The sequence below is a fragment of the Halichoerus grypus genome, chromosome 15, assembly GCF_964656455.1.
Source record: "Halichoerus grypus chromosome 15, mHalGry1.hap1.1, whole genome shotgun sequence".
NCBI classification, from domain to species: Eukaryota; Metazoa; Chordata; class Mammalia; order Carnivora; family Phocidae; genus Halichoerus; species Halichoerus grypus.
The window spans coordinates 49,671,526-49,694,579 of NC_135726.1; the positions used below are offsets into that span (position 1 = coordinate 49,671,526).

Consider the following 23,054-nt stretch of genomic DNA (forward strand, 5'->3'; position numbering starts at 1 on the left):
TTAAAACAACAAAGGTTTATTTCCCAGTTACTCACCCAAAGGTAGACACAAAATGAAAATACTCTCCTGTTTTTGCATGCATGGAGACAGACATGAGTGCACAGCTATGTACAGCATCATATGTCAAACAAATATTCTGGAATGTGAACTCATGCAAAAACCTATTTAGATACTGGTTAGCTTAAACTGCACAACTCTCACTTTGTTGGGGATTTTAAAAAGGTGCCAGGATCCAAGTGAGTAAGAGAATACCACTTTCATTCAAGGAAATGCCCACACTACAAAAGGAACCAAAAGCTAACGAAGCACCTGAAAGCTTAAAAAAGAGAAAAAAGAAAAGAAAAGAAAAGCCGGAAGCTTGTACTACATTAAATTCCATGCATAAATCCGGAAGTAAAATACCAAATATGCAGTGCCCACAGGCTGTTGCTTCTTGCCCCAGCAAGGCCTCCATCTCTGGGCTTCTAGCTTAGGAGGGAGATAGAGCCCAGACGCCCAATATGCAGAGCCACAGAGGGGGCTGGGCTGGGTCGGAGAGAGGGGCCAACAGGCTGGAATCCTCTTCCTCCAGCGGGAGCTATAAGCAGGAAGGAAAGGGGTAGGACTGGGTCATATCCCTGTCCTCTCCCAGCAACCCCCTCTTTTTACCCCATCCAATCCAGGCCTCAGCCTTACTCCCCTGGATTATAGCAAACACTTCCCCCTCACTGATTTTCCCACCTTCAGTCTTGTCTCTTTTAATCCCTCCATCACAACCACCACACCTGACTTCTAAAGCTCAGGGTCTCTGAATACGTCCCCGCCTAGGTCAGAAATATTCCCTGGCTCCCTTTCATGCACAATTGTTGGTCTGGACTCCTAAGCTCGGCATGGCAGACCTCCATGATCGGAAGTCTCTCCAGCCTCATCTCCTTCTGTTCCAGCAGTTCTTGCAGGCAGGTTTCCTCACCCACACACCATGCCCAATCCGCCATCTTGGACAGGAGACTCCTCGGCCTTCCCTCTCTGTCCCCATAGGTCTCATTCCTCAAGATTCCTCTAGTTCTTTCCCGGTTTGTCACTGAGCTTTGTGAAGACATTCTGTTTTCCCAAGTAGAATGGAAGCTCCTTGAAGGCAGTTATCAGATCTGCAGCAGGCAGCCTGGGTCTAGAGAGGGAGCCTTAGGCTGGAGTCAGGAGATCAGGCTCTGCCAGTCTTGCCATATGCCCTTGGGCAAGTCCCTGCCTCTCTCAGGGCCTCCTTTTCCTTGACATAAGGGCACCGGACATTTGCTTTTGAGCACAAAATTAATAAAACTAATTCACCAAACAACTCTCAATTGCAATTCCAGGAACTAGGTTGAGAAGCCTGGGGCCTGGGTCTGAAGATGATCAACCTGCTGACCCCCTGATCTCCTTGGTTAGTCCCTACTTACTCTGGTACCTCCACTTTCCAACCATCCCTATCCCATCTTCTTTCAGGGAACAGGTTACCTGGTGGGCCACAGGGGTGGAGCAGGGAGATCCAGGCAGGGTTGGGGGGAACAGAAGAGGTCAGGCGGGGAGCCTGGGAAGAATCTTTCAGATCCACAAGAGCCTCAGCTGCCTCACGCTGCAGCTGCCGCTCTGAGGGGGCAGAGGTCCAGGCCAGGCGAGAAGCTCCGGGGGCCTGCAAAAGGAAAGGAAAGAAACAGACTGGGAATCCCCACTCTGCCCACCCTCCAAGTACTCTCTCAGCCCCTGGTTACTTCACTACCCCCTATCATCCCTTCCCCAGGCTCAATTTCCTCCCAGGGTCCTGGATCCCACTTCTTTCCCAGGACCTGTGGCTGCAGCAGAAGAGGGTCTGGGGTGCCACAGGGCTGGAGTATCAGCGTAGAGCATCTAGAAGCAAGAAGAGAAGATGCCAAGGGGATGAAACACATGGAGAGACATGCACACATGGGAGTCTGGATGCCTGCTGGGCCATTAGGCTTTGCGGACTTGGACAAGTCCCTTCCCCTGTCTTGGCCTGCTTTGTTTGCTATAAAATGAAAATCCCTCCCAGCTTCTTTCTCCCAGAGCTACTGTGACAATTATGGGGAGTCACTGGTGTCAATTTTTAAAAAATATATCAAACAGCAAGAGGGACTGCGATGGCTGTTCCTGCCCTACTAGAGTCTAGTTTCCCTCCCCTAGATCCCCAATCCCCATGGAATTTGAGGAGCAGCTTTCTCAAAAGGCCTCTGGCCTCTGTCGTAGGCCTCTGAGGCTCTCACCATCACGCCCCACCCCACCCTTTCAGCAGGCAATTTGATTCCATTTTATCTGTTTAAGAGGATTTAATAGCCACTATTTGTCCAAGACCAGGGCCTCTGCTAGGATGTATTCCGTACATTATCACTAATTCTCACGACAAAGCAAAAAGAAGGTAATTGTATCTCCAACTTACTGAACGAAAACCAGGTTCAGAGAGGTAAAGATACTTGTAGAAAGGTTCCCAGTCAGGCAATGGGAGAGCTAGGAGAGCTTCTCTTCACGCATCAGTCTGAGACCTTGTGTTCTACATCATCTACTGTGGTGTCCAGGACGGGATTAGGCACATTATAGACACGTATCCTTCCCTCCCTACTCACGCGCGGGGCAGTGCAGAGGGCCCTTGGGATTCTCCAGAAAGAGGAGCCGCCAGTATCGGACGAGATCCTGCGCAGGTTGGGAGGGGCCCGTGAGTGGGCAGCCGGAGGGAAGTGCCAGGGTCAAAGCCTAATGAGGGTAAGAGAATGCAGGAGTGTACAGGGGTTAAAGGTCATGGCTTCCATCTTCCTTCCTACCCTGTATCGTCTTCCTCTTCTCTTTCTGACACAGCGGTTCAATGGCATTCAAATATCTGTCTAATCAAAGTGTTGAATTCATCTTACCAGGAAAGGGATGCAGAGGGACTGTAGGTTCTTGGCATAGCAAGTGGCATACCACCGGAGGTGGCATGGAAAAGCCTGGAGGCAGCCAGTGTCCAGGAGCCCAAGAGCCTGGAGGCACCGGAGTCCAGGACAAAGGCAAGGCTTCTGGGGGCCGGCTGAGCAGCAGAGGCCCCCGGGAGGTATCCTGCAAGGGCAGAGAGCACAAGTTGGAGTCAGGAACGAGGCTGGGGAAAGAACGAGTATGTTCTAGGATGGGGGCAGGACCTCAAAACTTTAGACTTGGGAGGGCTGTAAAATCCCACCCTCTCATTTTTTACCCATAGAAGAGATGATTTGCCCAGGATGATAATGCAGATCAGGACTAGATCTAGAACCCAAGTGTTGAGGGCACAGAGGAAGGGGGCTGGGCAGGGGCTAGTACAGGATTCACTCCCCCAGGGCCCAGGTTCTCCTTACCTTCCCAGGAGGTTTCAGTGCCAGTGGGACTGCCCCATGGGGTGTCTGAGGCTGGGGTGCTATGTTCTCCTTTCCAGCTGTGGGGACCACGGAGAGCTCCGATGAGCCCTTTCTCCTGACCCCCATCCCACTCCAACTGCAAAGTGAGTTCTTATCTTCCTGTGGCCTTTTTCTACCCATGGATCTCACTACATCCTCCCAACACCTGACTGCATTTTAAAGTTGGAGAGACTGAGGCTGCCCAGAGAGTAGAAACACCTTGCCCCAGGTCACACACCAATTCCAATGGCGGGTCTGGGACTCTTTCCTACTTACGCTTTCTCCACCCCAAACCCTGCCCCATCCCTGGCCAGACACTCACGGGGGACCCCTGGTCGAGTGGCTCCCTTCTTGGCATGGCTAGGAGCTTTGGGAGGAGCCTCCCCTCTCCTCATCAGTCCCTGAGCCAGATGCCTCTTTAGCTGTGCCTCCTGTTGCCTACGCAAGGCCACCTGGGCGGCCATGACCCTCCGGCGCTCCCTAAAATGGGGGTTGTGGGTCAAAAGTCAGCCTCGCTTTAGACGAGGCCCATCCTCCTCCCTTCCCTGGATCTCGTTCATACTCACAAGATGAGGACACATTTGTGACACTCGCAAGCCTGAAAGAGGCACAGGCGCTTGTGGCCCTTGAGGTGGGCGGTGACGCCGTGGTTTCGGCAGCGGGCACAGGTTGGAGAGCGACTGACAGCTTTCCTGGGGATAAGCTCAGTGCCTGCGGGGGCTCTGGTCTCACCCCCTGTGGCAGAATCAGAGGCGCAGGGGTGGACAGTGGGCATTTCGTTGGCTTCCATGGATCTGGAGGCAGGAGTGGAAGGTCAGGGTGGCCACAAGGGCCCTCTCCTGACCATCCCTCCTGTCCCCGGGAAGCCACACCTCAAGGGGTTTCCACGGCACCCATCTGTGGACTCAGCTTTCACCCCCCTCCCCAGCTTTCTCCCTCCTTCAGCCCAATGTCTTCCTTGGGCACCCTCCTTCCCAGAAGGCTCGCCTTCTTCCCCGGCTCCCCTCTCCTCCTTCCCTTCTTATGTGTTCTTTGAACCAAACATTGTTCTCAGCTGCTGGCCTGTGCTTTCTCGTGCACAAGTCCCATGCTCCTACCCGTGCACTCACAGGCCCCCCAAGGGATTCTACACCCCTCTTCCCCCAACACCCTGTTCTGATCGTTTTTCCTGCCATCGTCTTCAGCAACCACCAACCTTCCCTCCTGCATTTATCCAATTCCTACAACTACGGTTATGCTCCCCGTCCCATTCGTAGCGTCATGTACCTCCTGCAAGTCAACGTACCCTTTGCTCCCCTTTGAAATCAGAACACTCTCTTGCCGCCTCTCCCCACCCCCGCGATTACTTTATTCTCACAGATTCCTTGCCCCACTTTCAAGAATTATTTTCATTCACTCAACAAACGTCTACTGAGCCCCTTCCAGATGCCAGGCCCCGATCTCGGCCGCAGGCCCCCTCCTCATGGCACGATTCCCCTCCTGCACCCAGATGCCCTCCAAACTCTGACGCAAATTCCGGGGTCGCTGCGCCGGGCGCTTCGGGGGACCTTTGCCCATTCCCAGCAACCGATCTCATGCATCGCCCAGCCCACGTCCCCGCAGCGCACCACGGCTCGCGCGGCTGTTACTCGCGTGCACCCTCTTTCGGTAGCCCGGCCTGCGGCCTTGCCTCGCTCCAGGGTCCCAGGGAGGGCGCGGGGCACAGGGAGCGCGCCCAGGGGCCCGCGGCGTGGGGGAGGGGAGGAGAGGGGCGCGAGGAGCGCGAGGGGGAAGCGGGGGAGGGGGTCCAGCGCCACAGAGAGAGGGAGAAGGGACAGGGAGGGGCGGGGTCGTGTTCGCGTCCTCGGCCCGCGGTTACCACAGCCTCGAGCGAGCAAAGTCAGACTCAGTCAGGAGGACGCGAAAGGACGCCGTGAGGAAGTGGCGTGAGGAACGGCCGCCCTCGCGCCGGTTTTCCCGCCCCTTCTCACAAGGGCCAATGAGCTTCAAGCGTCGACTCCCGCCGCCGAAGCAAGCGACCAATGCGCTTCAAGATCCTGCACTGACGGCCGTCCCCTTACCTCCAGCCCGCTTTGCCTCGCGCCAGACTGTCAGGCCAGCCAATAGCGCGTCGAGTTGAGTCTCGCCCCCCACTTGCCCCTCCCCCTGTGGCTTGCCTGCCCAGATTGTAGTTCCCCTCTTGGGAGAGGTGGCCAATGGGGCGTCGAGTACTGCTCCCAGGATGAGACTGGCCCTGCCCCCCAGAAACGGCTGCCGGGTCGGACCCCCAGGCGTTGACCGGGACCTGTGTGCGCACGCGCAGTCTCGCCCTCTAGCCTGCACAGCGAGGATTTGCCTCTGGCGTTCCTGGCTTCGACCTCGCTCGGGCGGTTCTTCGCTGCGTGGACGCTCGTGTTTCTTTCACTTCTCTCGCTTGCCCCAACTCCGGATCTACCCTTCTCCTTTTATGCGTTTCCCCTCCTGTGATTTTCCCGTTTCTTTCCCTTATCCCACCTCCTCGGGTCGCCGCCCTTTCCGTGTCTCTCTTCCCGTCTGTTTAGGTGCTAATTTTCCTAACTTTGGTTTTCCCGTTCTCTTGGGAGTTTCTGTCCGCCTGTCCATCCTGCTGATTTTCGGACCCCATTCCTCCACGTTCCTAATTTCCGAATAGCCTGGCCCTGTCCCCCCCCCCCCCTTCACTTTCTTTCCGAGACGCCGCTGTAGTATTTCTGTCCCTTTGGCCCTTTCCACCCTCTGCATGCACATCCCTCCCGGATTGCACCTCAATTCATCAGTGTCATCTGGGCTCCACTCTGTCATCCTCACCTGCCTTCGTGTGTTTCGCGGTTTCCCTCCCACCCTTCCTGTTGTCCCCTTTTCTCTGCGCCTCCCGCCCCTGTCTCCTTTCCCCCCCCCAAAGAGCCAGGTCTTTGCGCCCTAGGCCTCATTTTCCTGCTTCTCCTATTGTGCTCCCGCTGCTGGTCCTCTGACTCCCTGCAACGTTCCAGTCCATCGGTTTGCTCCTCCTCTGCATGGTTTCTCTTTTGTAGGGGTAGCATACCCTCTGACCACCTCTTCCTCCTACCCCACCCGACCCTCCCCGAAGATTTCATTCCACTCTTTTCTGTTTGTGTCTCCACTTGTGCTTCAGACTTTTGGATTCTGTCATTTTTCCTTCCAGGCTGGTGTGTGCCATCTACTCTGAGTGGCCCAGTCTTTCTGTGTGATCCTTTGTCAGCCTTCATTTCCCTGCCCTGTGTCCCATCTTTTCTGTGGGTCTCAGCCCCTTTGTTTGCTACAGACTCCTGAGTTACAGAGCCTGTGTGCCAGGCATTCTGGACAGAAAAGGGTGGCAGAAGTGACCTCTAGCTGCACTGCTGTGCAGGGGAGCAGTACTAGACAAAGTTGGACAGGTTGTTTGGGGCCAATCTGGCGGTGGGGGATGTGGGTGTGGAAGGCTTGACTGTCTACTAAAGAGGTTGACCTTGATCCTTTAGATAGTGGAGAGACAGAGAGAGACCGGAGAGCCAACATTTATGGAGAGTTTAGCACTTGCCTGGCACTTTATATTAATAAGCTTACTAATTTTCAACAGTGGCCTTATGAGAGGTATTATTAATCCATTTTATAAATGAGTTCAACAACTTACACAAGATTGCGCAGCTAATAAGTGGAGGTGTAAGGATTCTAACTTTGCTCCACCTTTGAGTCCAACACCTGTTAACTTTTGTACCACCTACATTGTTTTAGTTAGTATTCCCAGTAATCTTCATTCCCTAATCCTCCTGTAGGCGCTCACTTCAGGTGGCTAATGCATATCTTTTGTTTCCTGTGTTCTTGCAAGATGTGCAGTGTCTTATGTGCATGTGTTTTTAAAAAGGTTTGTTCATTCATTCATTCAAGTAATCTCTACACCCAGCGTGGGGCTCAAACTCATGACCCTGAGATCAAGAGTTGCATGCTCTTCCTACTGAGCCAGCCAGACACCCCTGCACGTGTGGTTTTATTTTATTATTTTTCAAAAAGATTTTATTTATTTATTTATTTAGAGAGAAAGTATGGGGGAAGGGCAGAGGGAGAGGAAGAAAGAGTCTTAAGCAGATTCCACGCTAAACACAGAGCTCGAGGTGGGGCTCGCACTCATGACCCTGAGATCAAAACTTGAGCTGAAATCAAGAGCCGGATGCTTAACTGACTGAGCCACACAGGCAACCCTGTGTATGTGTTTTTTTTTTTTTTTTAGATTTTTTAATTTATTCATTCAAGACACAGAGATACAGAGAGAGAGAGAGAGCATGAGCAGGGGGAGAAGCAGAGGGAGAGGGAGAAGCAGATTCCCTGCGGAGCAGGGAGCGCGATGGGGGGCTTAATCCCAGAACCCTGGGATTATGACCTGAGCCGAAGGCAGACGCTTAACCATCTGAGCCACCCAGGCGCCCCTGTGTATGTGGTTTTAAGTTATGCAAGTGATATTGTGTTATTTATTTAAAATAATCAGCACTGCGCTTTTTTGATCCATCCATGTACATGTTATGTGTATGTCTAATCAGTTTTTTAAATTGCTGCATGATATTCCATGGTGTGCATCCCCTGCATGTTGTGTGTTCACTAAGTCTCAGGGAGGAATGCCCACATTGCCTTCGACTTACCATCTCCATAGTAATGCTGCATCCTGGTATATGTTGCTTTGTAGATGAAGGTGGAAATCTCTATTATGTGTACCTAGGATATACTAGAAATGGGAATTTGTAAACCTAATTTGACTTAGTATTGCCAGATTCCTCCCTGCAATGCTGCTTTGGGCCTGAAACATTGATCAGAACTCTCAGCTGTTCCTCAGGGTCCAGAAGAGGGTCCTGTCGCCCTCCCAACAGCCCCATGAGCAGCAGTACACAAGGGTCCCTGTATTAGTACCCCACATTGCTGCCAACACGTATCTTTTTCCAGCTTTCTGGTCCTTTGCTAGTCTGAGAGATGGACAGTTTGATAGACTGCCTTTCTCTGATTATTGTTAAGCTTGAGTGTCTCTTCACATGTTTTCTAGCCTTTCTGGTTTGCTCTTCTGAGAACTGCCTCTTCGTATGCTTGGCCCATTTTCCTACTGGGGTTACTCTTTTTCTTGTCTCTGCCAGAGGTCATTGGCCATTCTCATTGCCTTAAGGCATTGCATATACTCTTCTTATGCAAATCTTGGCATTTCACATTATTTTAGAAATGTATGTACTTCATCTGGGTTTTCTAAAGTTTTTTTTTTTTTTTTTTACATCATCTCTATACCCAACATGGGGCTCGAACTCACAATCCCAAGATCAAGAGTAGCATGATGTACCAACTGAGCCAGCCAGGCTCCCCCACTTCATTTGGGTTTTCAAACTTATAAATGTAGAATTCTTAATGATACTTGTATTTAAAAAAAAAAAAAAACAGCCACTGTCTGTTACTTCTGATTTTTAATTTGGTATTTTATTTGCATCTTCTGTTTTTCTCTTGATTAGATTTGCTGGAGAATTTTCTCATTGATATTGTCAAAGAATGAATGTTAAGTTTTCTGTAATAATTTTTGTTGTTCTAATTCATTGATTTCTGTCATTATCTTAATTTCTATCCTTTATTGGGGGGGCAGGTGCTTTGTTGCACCTTGTACAACTTCTTGAGTTAATCCAGGACCATGTTTTTTTAACGTTCCTATTTCCTGACAAATGTATTGAAAGTATAGATTTACTTGTAAACACTGCTTTAGTTGTGTCCCAAAATTTGATGTGTAGTTAAAAAAAAACTTGGTTTTGAAATGGTTATTGACTCACAAGAAGTTGCGAAAGTCGTAAAGCCATAAATACTTCCTTCCACTTCCTCTCAGGGATATCTTCTATAACTGTAGTATACAAGCATGAACTTGACATTGGCATAATACTCTTAACTGGACTATGGACCTTAATTAGTTTTCACCAGATTTTACATATACTTGTGTGTGTGTGAGAGAGAGATAGAGTGAGAGATGTACTATGTTCATTATTATTCACTTCTATATACATTTAAAGATCCTTTTCTGAACCAAGAGTTATTTAGTAATATTTCAGTTAACTTCCATACATACCCCCTTGCTGTTCTGATCTCATTGTCTCTGGCTGGAGAACAGCCCGTGTAACAGTGATCCTTTGACTAAGTCAGCTCTGCTCAGCACCATGTCCAATGGGAGGACCTAAGCAGGAGAGTGAGAGTCATGACTTGAGAAGCTAATGTGGTGGCTTCAGGGCAGGTTGGAGGGGACACTATGGAGATGGGAAGACTTGTGTCCCTGAAGGTCTCAGGGAGCCTATGTCACAAGAACTTGACAATCAACTTTCTGCTCTAGAAACAGTGACCCAGAGGCAGGTGAACAGAGAATTCAGAAACTGACGAGAACTGAGCTTGATACCTGGATTGAACTTGGTTCCAGATTGACCTCTAGCATCCAGGACCCCGACCCAGGACCATGGGACCCCAGCACTTCAGCCCTGTGCAGCTGCTCTGCCTCCTAGGGGCCATCTCCACTGTGCCTCGTATGTCCTGTGGGGCTGGATGCTTTGGGACCCCCAGAGGGTGGGAGGCTGGATTCACATAACTAGGGGAAGGAGGGCTGGATATCTGGGTTCCTCAGGGGACAGGATCTGTGGAGGCTGAGTTCTTGGCTGGCATCTGGCGGGCTGAGAAGGCAATGTGAGGGGCCCATGACTGGAAGGGCATTCTCTCTTTAGGGGCCGCGGCTCTTTTATGCTACGAAGCAACATCTTCACTCTTCAGAGCTGTTTCTCTCCATGACTGGAAATGGCTTCTGATGAGGAGCATGGTATGTAAGCTGAGTGAGGGCTGTGAGGAGACGCTGGTGTTCATCGAGACAGGTGAAGGAAAGTGACTTTGATACATTTCTTTTTTTGCTGCCTCTCCTGACCCCCAACTCCATTCCCAGCACCCAGGGACTCTGGACTCGAGCTCCAAACATTTACTCCATTATATCTTTGGAAATAATGTCAAGACACTGACAGGAGAGGGCAGGACCTGGCTGGGTGTGGTGTGGGCTGGATAGGAGGGCAGAAAGGAGGTGATCCCAGGTGGATGGGGGACAATCTGGGAGAGAAGTAAAGAAAGGGACACAGGGGAGAGAGGAGCAGGGGGTTCCTGGGGGGAGGGGTTGGTGAGGAGAGACAGACGGAGACCCGGGGATCTGAGCCCTGTGCAGCTGCAGCGAGTGGACCCCACGGCAAAGTTGGTGATGGCGCAGAGTGAGCTGGAAGAGCAGGGTGCAGGGTGGGAGGGTAGACTCTGTGTGTGGCCAACAGCACTGATCAGAGATCTCTAATCTTCTCCTCAGGGACCAGAAGGGGAGTTGTGGGTTTTAAGGGCTGCAGCCCAGCCTCATCTTACCCCCAGCAAGTCTCCTACCTCATTTCGCCGCCTGGATTGTCCATTGCTTCCTATAGCCGCGTCTGTCGGACATATCTCTGCAATAACCTTACCAACTTGGATCCTTTTGTGAAACTCAAGGCCAGAGCTCCTAAGTCTACAGCATTTTCTTCCCGTAGTTGCCCGACCTGTGTGGGCGAGCACTCTAAGGATTGCCTCCCAAATTTTGTCACCACTGATTCTTGCCCCTACGAGGCCTCTCAGTGTTACAGTTCCACCTTAAAATTTCAGGCAGGTGAGAGAAGAGAAACTTGCTTTAGTGCCTTTCCATCTCTGTGAGAGGCTGGTCGGATCCGAGAGGGGATTGGGGCTGCCCCGGGGCCAGGCACATGAATTCCAAGGAGGAAGGACTAAGGGGGCTGGTACTCGAGTTTTTGGTGCGAGAGCAGGTGTTCTGGGTTGTGAGGGTGTCTGGAAGCAGGGGCAGGACGCTTGCGTCTTGGAAGTGTCCCTGACTCCTCTCTGTCTGCCTTACAGGCCTTCTCAATACCACCTTCCTCCTCTTGGGCTGTGCTCGTGGACATCAAAAACTTTTAGCAGATTATCACCATATTGGGAACATCAGAGTGACTGAGGTCCTCAACATCTTAGAGAAGGCCCAGAGTGCTGGTGCAGAGCCCTCCAGTCAGAGTCCTGCTTGGAGCATCCTCTCAGGTCTTCTGCTGGCCTTCAGGGACTGACAGTCTAGCTGGACTGGACAAACCCCTTCCTGTAACCCAATAAAGTCACAGAGTTGCCTTTCTGCTTTGTCCTGTGGTCCATGAGAACTGTAGAGGCGTGGAAGGTGTGAGGGGAGCCAAACATACCCAGGAAAATGGAGGGGAGAGGCAGGCGATGGGTATGTGCATGGTGAAGTGAGCAGGGGGTGGTGGGGAGGAGGGTCACTGGCAAAGTGACAGTCATGCCCAGCAACCAGGAGGACCCCAAAAATTATTTTAAAGTTTATTTTTTTTTTAGTAATCTCTACACCCAATGTGGGGCGCGAACTCATGACCCTGAGAACAAGAGTCGCATGCTCTTCCAACTGAGTCAGCCAGGTACGCCCCCTCAAATATTTCTTTTCTCCTCCCCCTTCTTGTGACGACCTGAGCTCTAGCCCAATCAGCCACTGACTCAAGAGATCCTGGCCAAATCTCTTCCCTTTTCTGGGCCTCAATTTCCTCCCCATTAAAATGAAAGGCCTGGGGCGCCTGGGTGGCTCAGTCGTTACACATCTGCCTTCAGCTCAAGTCATGATCCCAGGGTCCTGGGATCGAGCTCCGCATCAGGCTCCCTGCTTAGCTGAGAGCCTGCTTCTCCCTCTCCCTCTGCTGCTCCCCCTACTTGTGCTCACTCTCTCTCTGTCAAATAAATAAATAAAATCTTTAAAACAAAAAATAAAATGAAAGGCCTTATGAATTAGAGCTAGGTATCATCAGGGTAGTTTTTAATTTTTTTTTTAAAGATTCTATTTATTTGTCAGAGAGAGAGAGAGCGAGAGCACACAAGCAGGGAAAGCACAGGCAGAGGAAGAAGCAAGCTCCCCACTGGCTGAGCAAGGAGCCCAGTGGAGGACCTGATCCTAGACCCTGGGGTCATGACCCGAGCTGAAGGCAGACGTTCAACCGTCTAAGCCACTTAGGCATCCCATATTTTAAAAAAAAATTTTAAAGATTTTATTTGTTAGAGCGAGAGCAGGATGGGGGGGGCGCAAAGGGAGAGAGACAAGCAGACTCCCTGCCGAGAGGGGAGCCCAATGCAGGGCTCAATCCCAGGACCCTGAGCTCATGACCCCAACTGAAATCAAGAGCCCACCACTTAACCAACTGAGCCACCCAGGTGCCCCCCATTTATAAATTTCTAATGTTCAATGACCTTTGCTTTCCTGGGACAAACCTAACTTGGTCATGGTGTACTGTCTTATTCTATATACTGTTGGATTTAGTTTGAGAATATCTTGTTTAGCATTTTTGCTTCTCTGTTGATGAGTATGATCGGCTGGTATTTTCCGCTTCTTGTACTTTTGTTGTTGCTCCTATTTCAATTTAAAGGTTATACTAGCCTCGGAATAAGTTAGGGGGATATTCCCTCTCCATTCTATGGATGAATTTCTATGATTTTGAGATGATCTGAGTTGAAAGTTCTGTGGAACTCTGATAAAACTTCTGAATTGGAAACTTTTTTCTCTTTACTTAAAATCTTTTCATATGGAAAATTTCAAAGATATACAAAGAGAGTTTGTATACATATACAAGTGGACTCTAGTTCGTTATACTAGAGAGAATGGTATCGTGAACCCCCATGTACCCGTCTCCAGCTCAAAGTATCAACTCATGGTGAACCTTGTTGTACCTATCTCCCTTCTACTCCTCCACCCACTGGATTACTGGATTAGTTATTAGAAATCATATAATATTCTTTGCAAACACTTGTGTGTGTACTTCTAAAACATAAGGCCCCACCCCTCCAGTTAAAAAAAAAATCAAACTTAGAGAAAACTTGCAAGACTATGAGACGGAGGGGCGCCTGGGTGGCTCAGTCATTAAGCGTCTGCCTTCGGCTCAGGTCATGATCCCAGTGTCCTGGGATCGAGCCCCGCATCGGGCTCCCTGCTCCGCGGGAAGCCTGCTCCTCCCTTTCCCTCTCCCCCTGCTTGTGTTCCCTCTTTCGCTGTGTCTCTCTCTGTCAAATAAATAAATAAAAATTAAAAAAAAAAAAAGACTATGAGAGGGAACTCCCATATACCTGTCATGCTTATTTACCAATGCCACATTTGTATTCTATCTGTATAGAGATAAATATATGCATGTGCATACACACAAATCTTTTTCATTATATATATGTATATATATATATATATATATGTGTATATATATGATTTTTTAAAAAGGATTTTATTTATTTGAGAGAGAGAGAGAGAGAGCTCATGATCTGGGGGGGAGGGGCAGAGGCAGAGGGAGAAGCTGACTCCCTGCTGAGCAAGGAGCCTGATGTGGGACTTGATCCCAGGACCCTGGGATCATGACCTGGGCTGAAGGCAGATGCTTAACCAACTGAGCCACCCAGGTGCCCTATATATGATTTTTTTGATTAATCAATTGAAAGTTATAGGTATCATGCTACTTCACCCTAACTACTTCAGCCCGTATTTCATCAAACCAGGATTTTCTCCTATATATCCACAGTACGATGATCAAGCTCCCCCAATTTGATATTAATACAACAATATAATCTAATATGCAGTCTATATTAGATTCCTATTACTGCTGTAACAAATTATCACAAAGATGGTGGCTTAAAAGCAAGACATTTATTACCTTACATTTCTGGAGGTCAGAAGTCCAACATGAGTTTTACTGGACTAAAATAAAGATATTGGTGGGACCACATTCCTTTCTGGAGGTTCTGGGGGGGGATCAATTTTCTTGCCTTCTCCAGTTTCTGGAGTCTGCCAGTACTCCTTGACTCGTGGTCTCTTGGTGCCCAGTGGGGAGTCTGCTTGAGGATTCTCTCCCTCCCTCTCCCTCTGTCCCTCCCACTGCTTGTGAGTTCTCTCTCTCTCTCAAATAAATAAATCTTTAAAAAAATGAAGAATCTAACATTGACACCACTGGATACCAGAAATAGGAAAAAAGTATGGACTGAAAAAAGTACCTGAAGAAATAATGGTCCAAGAAGCTGAGTGAACCCCGAGCACAATAAGCAGTCACACTAAGACACATCGCAAACTTCTGGAAACTAAAGACAAGAGGGAAAAAAAATCTTTAAGAACAGCCAGAGAAACAACCCATTGCATATTAAGGAACGCTGATTTAAGTGGCAGTAGGTTTTGTATCTGACAGCATGGAGGCCAGAAGGAAGTGGCAGGTTTTTCAAATCGACTACAAATCCTGTATCTGGCAAATGATCCTCAGGAGGAAAGGGGAAAGAAGGAAATTTTCTGATGAAGGAAAAATATGAGGCTTTGTTGCCAGCTGACCTACGATTAAAGAATGGCCAAGGAGAAGATGTTCAATTCATCCTTCTCTGTGGCTTATGCTTGCTGTCATATCTAAAAGCTAACCAAATTTACTTTGTTTTGAAGTAAACTCTACCCTCAACGTGGGGCTCGAACTCACAACCCTGAGATCGAGAGTCACATGCTCCACCAACCGACCCAGCCAGGAGCCCCTAACCAAACTTAAAATAATTGAAATCAGAGTATGTTCTCTGAAAATAGTAAACTAGAAATCAGCAATAGAAAGGCAGCAGAAAAATCTTTGAAACAATTGGAAAGCAAGCTACATATTTGTTAATCTATGGGTCAAAAAGGAAGTCTCAAAGGATATTTAAAAATACACAGAATTATATTAAATACACTAAAAACATCTCCACCATTTGTGGGATGCAACTTATGCTGTGCTGAAAGTGGAATTCGTAGCATGAAATGCTTTTAAGAAAGGAAATATCTCAAATCAATAATCAGAGTTCCTACCACAAGAACTAGGAAAATAAGAGCAAGGTGACCCCAGCTAAAAGCAGAAAGAAGGAAATAGTAAAGATAAAGCACCCAGGTGACTCTCATGTTGGTCACTGTGAGAGGACAGAATGGACCTGAGCCCCATGGAAGGGCAGGGCTGGGTCTGTAGCATTAGAGTTGGTTCTGTGGGTGGGATGTGGATGGGAAAGAGGAAGATGGGGGTGACTGTGAGGGCCCTAGTCTTTTTTCTTCCTCTGAGGGGTCACAGGCAGATGCAGGAACCCTCCGATGTTGGCTTCTTCCCTGGGAGATCTCAAGGCCCCATTTGTCCCTTGGGTGGAATGTCTGCCTCTGCTGGGAAGGGCAGAGGACTCTGACACCAGGCACAGGGCTCAGCAGAGAGCAGCTGGGAGAATAGCCCAGGGTTCTGCTCTGCCCTGCTGCCTGGGGGCTCAGCTGGGGCTTGGGAAACAGGATGCTGTGCTCAGGGGTGCTCCAGGCTGGGTGATGGATGTGTTTCCAAGGTCAGGCACCAAGGGTCTGAAGTTACTCATGAAACATTCTTTGCTTATTGTAGACAAGAGAGGGGCCTGACTCTCAAGGGCCAGGAGGTTCCCCAAGAGGCTGGAGCGGACTCCCAACCTCCCTGAGGCCACCCTCTGGGGGCAGCAATCAGCTAAGCGGGGAGCTGTAATGGATGTGCCAACAAGTAACATCCAGACATGTGCAAAGGGTTTAGGATTCACAGATTAGAGCAGAATCGGGTTGTCCCTGTAATAGCATTCTGCCTCATTGCATCCTCTGTAGAACAGAAATGGGAAGCCTCTCCAGCAGTCCCCCATTGTCTCCTCCCTGCTCAACTCCTGGGAGGAGCTTGGCTGGGACACTGTCCGTGGTGCTGATGACTCCCAGCTATTCCCCCGGCTTAGGAGCCTTGATCTGGTTCTGTCCACACACTTTCCATTCCTAACAAGGAGCATTATGAACAAGGAAGTGGTAGAGAGGGCTGCAGGGAGTGTGCACTGGCCTCTGTCTCCATCCCTCAGGGCACGGAGGGTGTTGTGGACATCACTGCAGGAAGTGACTCCACAGTCAGATGACCAAGTCCAGGCTGCCCACCAGCACTTTGTAGTGAAGGAAGGTGATAAACACTACAGATTAAGTTAAGGATCATGTGATGCAAGATTATGGTGGTATATCTCAGTGAGTCAAAATACTCACAAGCATTCTTTCTTATAAGTGACAGAGGGAGGCACGGGAGGCAGAGCCAGAGGAGAAGATGTGATGGATGGAAACAGGACACAGACTTCACGTTGCTCTGCTGGCTTTGGGTGGAGGAAGGGGCCACAGCCATGGGAGGCCGGTGGATGCCAACAGCTTGAAAAAGCAAGGAAACACTCTCCTGGAGCCTCCAGAAGAAATAGCCAGGTCAGCACCTTGATTTTTGCTGCTTTACACCACTAGGCTTGCAATAATTTGGTACAGCAGCGAGAGGAAACTAACAAGAGGTGTCACCTTGTCTAATCCAACATAGTGTGGGGATAAGGAGGGTCCTAGAGCTGAATAATGATGTGATATTTTGCAGGTTGTTTTTCTTACCTCTCATCTCATGACTGACAACACTCTGTCAATGGCAGACACACTTGTGAATGTGGGTGGGGTACCTTGCTGCTCAGACCACTTTTGTTTGTATAAATGTGGGCACCGCAATGCAAGTGAATCCACATGGGAAGAGCACCCAACCTGGGGCCTCAGGCAAGGACCAAGACCTGATAGCCTGGGTGTGTGGAGGGGCTGCAGGTAAGGCACAGGTGGGAGGAGGCCCGTGGACCGGGTGGAAGAGACACTTTGTCCCATCGCCATGGGAACCTGGGTGACAGTTAGGAGGGGAAAGCACCCTGCCTCTGACCTGGACGCTTATTTGTGGGGAGGAGGTGTGTTTCAATCAGATCCAGTTCAGGGACAAAAGTGGACACTGATGGGAAGTACTGGGCTAGAGGTCACTGGCAGTGCCTGGGAGGGCTATGCTCAAGGCAGGAATTCTGGGTCTTCCCCACTGGGGTTACTCTGACAGCCTGTCTCTAAGTCACCCCAGAGGTAAGGACATCCTGAAAGCTAGCCTTGGACACAGAGGAGAAACCTTTGGGCAGGTCTCAGTGAGCTGGATCCTGGATTTGGGGACAGGCAGGTTTATTGGTGAAGGCCACCAGTCAGGGCCACCAGGTCTGGGGGAGGAAGGCCGAAGGACTCAGGACACCAAAAAGCTGTGAAGGGGTCCCACACCGGGATGTGTGCCTGCCCACAGCTACTCCTTCCTAGCTCATCTTCATGTGGTCATCAGAGGCCCCATGTTCTGTGCTCCCAACACCCAAACCACATTTATAAACACTGGGAGTGTCTATAGCTTTGGTCCCTGAGCAGTGTGAGGACTGCTGAGTTCTCTCATGGTTTGGCCACAGCTCTGGTGTTCTAGTTAGCATGGTCCCAATATGTCCACACCACTCACCCCTTCCTCTATCCTGGGGGACAAGAGATGAGGGCTTGGTCAACTCAGAGGTAACATTCCCTATGTGACCCAGGAGAGAAGAGACCCAGAGTTTCAGGTGAATTTCTTTTCTCTTTTTAGTTTTTTACACTTTATTATTTTTTTATTAGTGTAAACTCTATACCACACATGGGACTCAAATTCATGACCCCAAGATCAAGAGTTGCATGCTTGGGGCACCTGGGTGGCTCAGTTGGTTAAGCATCTGACTTCGGCTCAGGACATGATCCCTGGGTCCTGGTATGGAGCTGCATATCCGGGTCCCTGCTCAGTGGGGAGTCTGCTTCTCCCTCTCCCTTTGCCCCACTTCCCCACTCGTACTCTCTCTCTCTCACTCTCTCAGTTAAATAAATAAAATCTTAAAAAAAAAAAAAAAAGAGTTGCATGCTCTACTGACTGAGCCAGCCAGGTGCCCCTGGGGAATTTATGCTAAGAGAAATTACCATTCACAAAAAAAGGGCCAAGGAGGGGATGAGTCCTCTTTATTCAGATCCTCTCAGATCATCCCTGGTGGGTCAGGGGTCAGGACACTTTCCCTGGGAACCCCCACTTCCTGGCGAATGGGGGCCTTTGTCCTGGGTTCAGGACAGCCTGTAGGGGTCTCCAGAAATCAGGAGGGACTTGACCCTGGGTCCATGTCCCTGAATATCCTCAGGGGTTAGAGCCAGTTCTCTGGCTCAGGCTGCAGCTCCTGACCCCACCTAGAGTCTGGGGTCTCAGGAGGGCCCTGGAAGGAGCAGTTCCCAGGGGAAACTAAGAAGCCATTTCTGCTTTGTGGTTGATCTGGCAATAAATGTTTATGTTGGCGTGTTGTAATTCCTGTAAAAGAAGAAGAGGCCTCTGAGACCCTGTCACCTTCTTAGAACATATCTGGGTGACTTTCAGGTTCTAGGCCCACCTGGGCTGCTCTCTGGGAGCCTCGCTGTGTGGCAGGTGTCTGCCCCAGGCCCCTCCTTCCTCCCACAATGCCCTGTCCCCCTTGCTCTCCTGTTTCCTGAACCTGAAAACACAGCCAGGGGCAGGATGGGCGCAGATCTTTGGCCCCCCTGGGCTTCGGGGACTAGAGCAGTCATTGCCCACACTCACCTGGTAGATGGGAACGGCTGTGGTGGGGCTGGGCAGGGAGTCCTAAACAGGAGAGAATAGGTATTGGTAGTCAGAGAGGCAGGGTCATTTCTCTACAGAAGTGACCAGATCTGCCTCTTGAGCAGCCTTCTCCAAGCCTGCTGACCCATACCCCAGGCCCCGACCACTGCCCAGGACCCCTGGCTGGTGCTCCCAGTGCCCACCCTGCCCCTGGCTGGACTCCAGGGTTCTCCTTTGGCCAGCTCAGGGGAGCAGGGACAACTCAGGACATGCTGGGGGGTGGTCCTGCCCCTGAAGAGGGTCCACTCCTGGCCAGAACAGGGCTTGCCTTGTCCTGGCTACTCTGGGGGAAGCAAGATCTGCTCTGTGCTGCTGAATTGGCTGGTTGCTCTGCCTTGAGTCTGCACAGCCCGGACCCCAGTGGAAAGAGTGGTGCAGGGGGCGGGCTTACCGGGGATGCGGAGTGGCTGGCTGGACCATGGCCTGGGGACAGAGACAGGAGTTAGCACCAGGGCTGTGAAGAAGCTTGGGGCCACCCTCCAGGAGGGGACAGGTCCTCAGCTCTCAGAGAACAGGGAAGCAAGAGCGCCTCCCAGGGACAGACCCACTGGCCATGTTAGGGTTCAATGAGGGCAAGGTGCTGACTTATGATCCAAATTCCACAGGTGAGGGAGTATAGTCCATTGAGGTCCCTGAGCTGAAGCCACAGAGAAAGGATCAGAGGCTTCAGGGGGGTGCCTGGCAGGAGTGGACACTGGGGCAGGACTAAGGGACTCACAGTCCCATCGGGCTGAAGATATACTCACGGGGAGTGGATGCTGGGCAACAGAGCTCTCTGAGATCACACCAGCCACTGGCCCTAGGAAAGATCAGGCTTACATGTGAGGGGTGCACGGAGACGTCACAGCTTTGGTGTCAGAGTAGGGGACAAGCAGGATCCTCATTCCAGGCAGGGGTTAGAGACCCCCTCTCTCCACCAGTGCTGTTTAGGAGAGGACAGGCTCGGGAGAGGGGATAAGGAAAGGCCTCTGGAGCCCAGAGGTGAAGACCCACAGGCTGATGGGCATCTAGGAGAAAGTGTCCTGAAAAGGGCTGGAGGACCCAGAAAAGGAATCAAACATGAAGGTTTGACCTAGTAGAAGGGTCAAGTCTGCAGCTGCATTTGAAGGACAGTTGGGGAGCCCCAGGTAAGCTGGATCCCTGAATGTGGTGCCCCTGCTGTGGTCACACCCTCACCCCCTCAGGCCAGGAGATGCTGAGATGTGATAGTGGACCATCTTTTATCTCCATCTGCCTGGACAAGAGACATAAAGGACATCCCAGGACCTCCCCCCAGCCCAGCCCAGGTTCTCTGCTCTCACACATCAGGGGCTATGGTTCCCACATCTGCCATTTGGGGGATGAACTCACCTGGACTGTCAGGATCTTCCACTCGCCATTGTGTAACCTTGAACAGGACCAGCCTCAGATCCTGAGGCTGCAACTCCCCCTCACAGGGAGTGTGGACATAAATAAAACATGGGAGGTGCTGTTTATTGAGCACTTAGTCCTGGAAGCACCACTGCAGGTTTGCCAATTGAACCAGGACAACCCTGAGGGGCTGTTTCCTAATTGCCCCTAATTTATAACTGAGGGAGCTGTGAAGGAAGCACCCCGATCAGCAGCTGGTGAGGAAGGAGCCAGAGGGAATGAGAGGGAAAATCCAGGGGGCAGTTGGGTGCCTGGAAGAGCCAGTCCAGAATCCTAGGTCAGGACAGGGTCTCCCTCCTGGCCGGGGGTCGGCTGGTGGACAGGATTCGCATGTGGGAAATGTCATCGTACCTTCCAGTCCTTGTGCGGAGCAATAGACACCCCAGGGCGGCTGCCAGTGCCAGTCCTACCAGGACTGCAATGCCAATGATGGACGCCACAGGGAGGCCTGTGGTGCTTCTTCCATCTGCAATAAGAAGAAAAAGGGAGGGGTATGAGTCTCAAGTCAGATCTGGGGAAGCCAGGAGGGGCCGTGGCAGAAGGGCCTGGTTCGGGAGGAAGGAAAGGCCACTGAGGTCTGCCTGGTGTGTGTGTTGTCACCACAGCGTCCACACCCCCTCAACCCTTGCACCATTCTGTTCCTCAGTGAAACCCTGGACTTACTCTAATCTTCACATTTTATCCCCACCCCTGGGGCCAGCCCTGGGATCCTGTTCATTTTGCTCTCACATTATGCCTCTTCCCCTTGTCTTCTGTTTCATCACCATTGATGGTATTAGAAGGAGGTTCTTAACAGTCCACTCTTCACTGATTAAAGAGAATAATATTAGGTGACTGCTTTTGAGGTTGGCTCTGTGCCAGGCATATGGGAAATAATTTAGGATTATCTCATCTGCTGCTTCGCTGTCTGTGAGGGGGCCTGGTGTCACCTCCACTGTGCAAAATGAGTATCTGAGCATGTAAAGGGCTTCAGTAAATCAGTGAAGGTCACAGAGCTGGAAGGTGATAAGACAAATCTTAATCCCAATTCCCTGAGATGTTACAGCTAGTAACAAAAACGTTAATAACAAAAGAACAATAGCTGCTATATTTGATTGAGCCCGATTCTGTGTATGACGCTGTCTCAGGATTTCATCTCATGAACTCATATTAACAACCCTCACAACAGCCTTGAGATCTAGCTGTTCTTTCCAGTTTTCTAGATGAGGGAACAGGCTCAGGAGGATGAGCATCCTGCCTGAGGTCCAATGGCTGGTACATATCACAACCAAGATGCTAACAAGATACATTTAATTCCTGGGAATTTTATCCAAATTTCCTTAGAGGCTCTGAAGGAGGCTCACACCTCCTCCAGGCCCACATCCATTTTATACCCCCGTCAGTAAAATATACAGGGAGGAAGGGGGAGAGGTTGAGGGTCACTCACAGCTCACATCCAGCCTGATGGGGGCACTTTTGCTGGAATTGCTTCGGTTGGAGACCTCACACTGGTAATTCCCGGCATCCTCCCTCTTGACAGGGCGTATGGTGAGGGTGCTGTTGTCCTGGGGCAGCTTCATTCTGTCCATGAGCTTTAGACTCTGGCCATTGAAGAACCAGTGGATGGAGACCCCAGTGTTATTTGTGGAGCAGGTCAAGACCACAGAGTCTTTATTGTCTGTGACTATGGCGTTGCTGGCCTGGACAGAGGGTTGGGTCACTGGCTCTGTGGAGAAACACAGGAGGTGATGGAATGAGAATTGGCCTGTGGCCTGGGGTCACACTCCTTCCTCTGAGATGACAGCCACTCCTAGGACCCCAGCAAGATGTGTAAAGGTGCCCCAGAGGATGGCCCTGCTGTCTGAAGAAGGATGAGTGTCTTTGTTCAGGTGATGATCTGTAAGGAGAGCTCTGTTCCTACCCCTCTGACCCTCAGTCATGTGTCTGCTCTGCCTGGACATCACTGTGGTATCAGCACCAGGAACCTCTTAGCCCATGTGTCCAGCAACCTCATTATCATGAGGAATTTTTTCCCATGGACTTCGGTGAGATTTTCTTGAACTTTTGTGACTTTAAAAGATCAGGCCTCATTCCTTTATACCTTTCCATGTATTTTGGAGGATGAAGACTCGCAGCCCTTCCATCTCTGTGTCTAAGGCACCTTCATGTAAAGTAGGGAAGGCATTTATACTGTTATAATTTACTAGGGAATGAGAGCCACCTGCACCATCTTCATAACCTTAGGAATCAAAGAGTTTTCAATCTACAGGTTTTCTCACTGTGAAGAAGACTTTTACTTCCAGATCTGTGGCTTGACTCTCCTGGTGAAAAACTTCTGTAGAGTGGTGGTTACTGTATACAGAATACTGGCACCCTTACAAATAGAATGAAACTTCTGCAACATAATAAAGGCCTTTCATGAAATGCCCACAGCTAGCATCACACTCCATGGTGAAAGAGTGAGAGTATTTCCTCTAAGATCAGGTAGAAGATAAACGTCCCACTTTCACCACCCGTATTCAACAGAGTACAGCAGACCAGGCAAAAATAATTAGGAGGAAAAAAAACACAGTGCAATCAAATTGTAAAAAAATAAGTACATTATGTTTGTTTGCACATGACATGAAATTTTATATACAAATCCTTAAAGAGTCCACTAAAAACTGTTGAACTAATAAACAACTTCAACAAATTTGGGGGATAGAAAATCAACATACAAAAATCACTGTGTTGCTAACACTAACAA

General features: G+C 50.1%; 3 protein-coding genes across 6 annotated transcripts in view; 1 reads left to right on the top strand and 2 right to left on the bottom strand.

Annotated features, from left to right (window-relative positions):
- On the bottom strand, positions 1–4,161 carry DMRTC2 (DMRT like family C2). Its single transcript, XM_036103260.2, has 8 exons — positions 3,938–4,161; positions 3,694–3,851; positions 3,333–3,409; positions 2,877–3,060; positions 2,595–2,721; positions 1,803–1,863; positions 1,474–1,648; positions 1–577 (listed from the first exon to the last, which is right to left on the bottom strand). Exons 1-8 carry the CDS (start codon positions 4,159–4,161, stop codon positions 465–467), a joined length of 1,119 nt encoding a protein of 372 aa, XP_035959153.2. The 3' UTR covers positions 1–464.
- The window catches only part of LOC118542799 (cell adhesion molecule CEACAM6-like), a 24,257-nt gene continuing 5,304 nt past the window's right edge, over positions 4,102–23,054 (bottom strand). The window contains exons 5-11 of one of the 3 annotated variants that reach the window (XM_036103252.2): positions 21,756–22,034; positions 20,681–20,795; positions 19,666–19,718; positions 19,311–19,342; positions 18,860–18,901; positions 9,445–9,549; positions 4,102–4,165 (exon numbers count right to left, since the gene is read on the bottom strand). In XM_036103252.2, coding sequence (XP_035959145.2) covers positions 9,463–9,549; positions 18,860–18,901; positions 19,311–19,342; positions 19,666–19,718; positions 20,681–20,795; positions 21,756–22,034 — 608 coding nt within the window. In that variant the 3' untranslated portion in view covers positions 4,102–4,165; positions 9,445–9,462. Of the gene's footprint in view, positions 4,166–9,444; positions 9,550–14,424; positions 14,508–18,238; positions 18,593–18,859; positions 18,902–19,310; positions 19,343–19,665; positions 19,719–20,680; positions 20,796–21,755; positions 22,035–23,054 lie in introns of those variants that run through there. The other 2 variants (XM_036103257.2, XM_036103256.2) reach the window with 2 other exon arrangements.
- On the top strand, positions 9,719–11,470 carry LYPD4 (LY6/PLAUR domain containing 4). 2 transcript variants are annotated; one of them, XM_036103266.2, is made up of 4 exons: positions 9,719–9,889; positions 10,085–10,228; positions 10,699–11,025; positions 11,268–11,470. In XM_036103266.2, exons 1-4 carry the CDS (start codon positions 9,823–9,825, stop codon positions 11,468–11,470), a joined length of 741 nt encoding a protein of 246 aa, XP_035959159.1. In that variant the 5' UTR covers positions 9,719–9,822. The 2 variants fall into 2 exon arrangements, with proteins under 2 accessions (XP_035959159.1, XP_077918618.1); XM_078062492.1 differs by lacking the exon at positions 10,085–10,228 and having other exon boundaries at positions 9,719–9,929; positions 10,706–11,025.

Coding starts and splice junctions, on each gene's coding strand:
- DMRTC2 (XM_036103260.2), bottom strand. CDS start 4,161: ATGGAAGCCAACGAAATGCCCACTGTCCACCCCTGCGCCTCTGATTCT. Junction 3,410..3,693: donor CACTCGACCAGGGGTCCCCC/GTGAGTGTCTGG, acceptor TGGTCCCCACAG/CTGGAAAGGAGAACATAGCA. Junction 578..1,473: donor CCACCCCTGTGGCCCACCAG/GTAACCTGTTCC, acceptor TCCTGCTTATAG/CTCCCGCTGGAGGAAGAGGA.
- LYPD4 (XM_036103266.2), top strand. CDS start 9,823: ATGGGACCCCAGCACTTCAGCCCTGTGCAGCTGCTCTGCCTCCTAGGG. Junction 9,890..10,084: donor GGCCATCTCCACTGTGCCTC/GTATGTCCTGTG, acceptor TTCTCTCTTTAG/GGGCCGCGGCTCTTTTATGC. Junction 10,229..10,698: donor GCTGGTGTTCATCGAGACAG/GTGAAGGAAAGT, acceptor TCTTCTCCTCAG/GGACCAGAAGGGGAGTTGTG.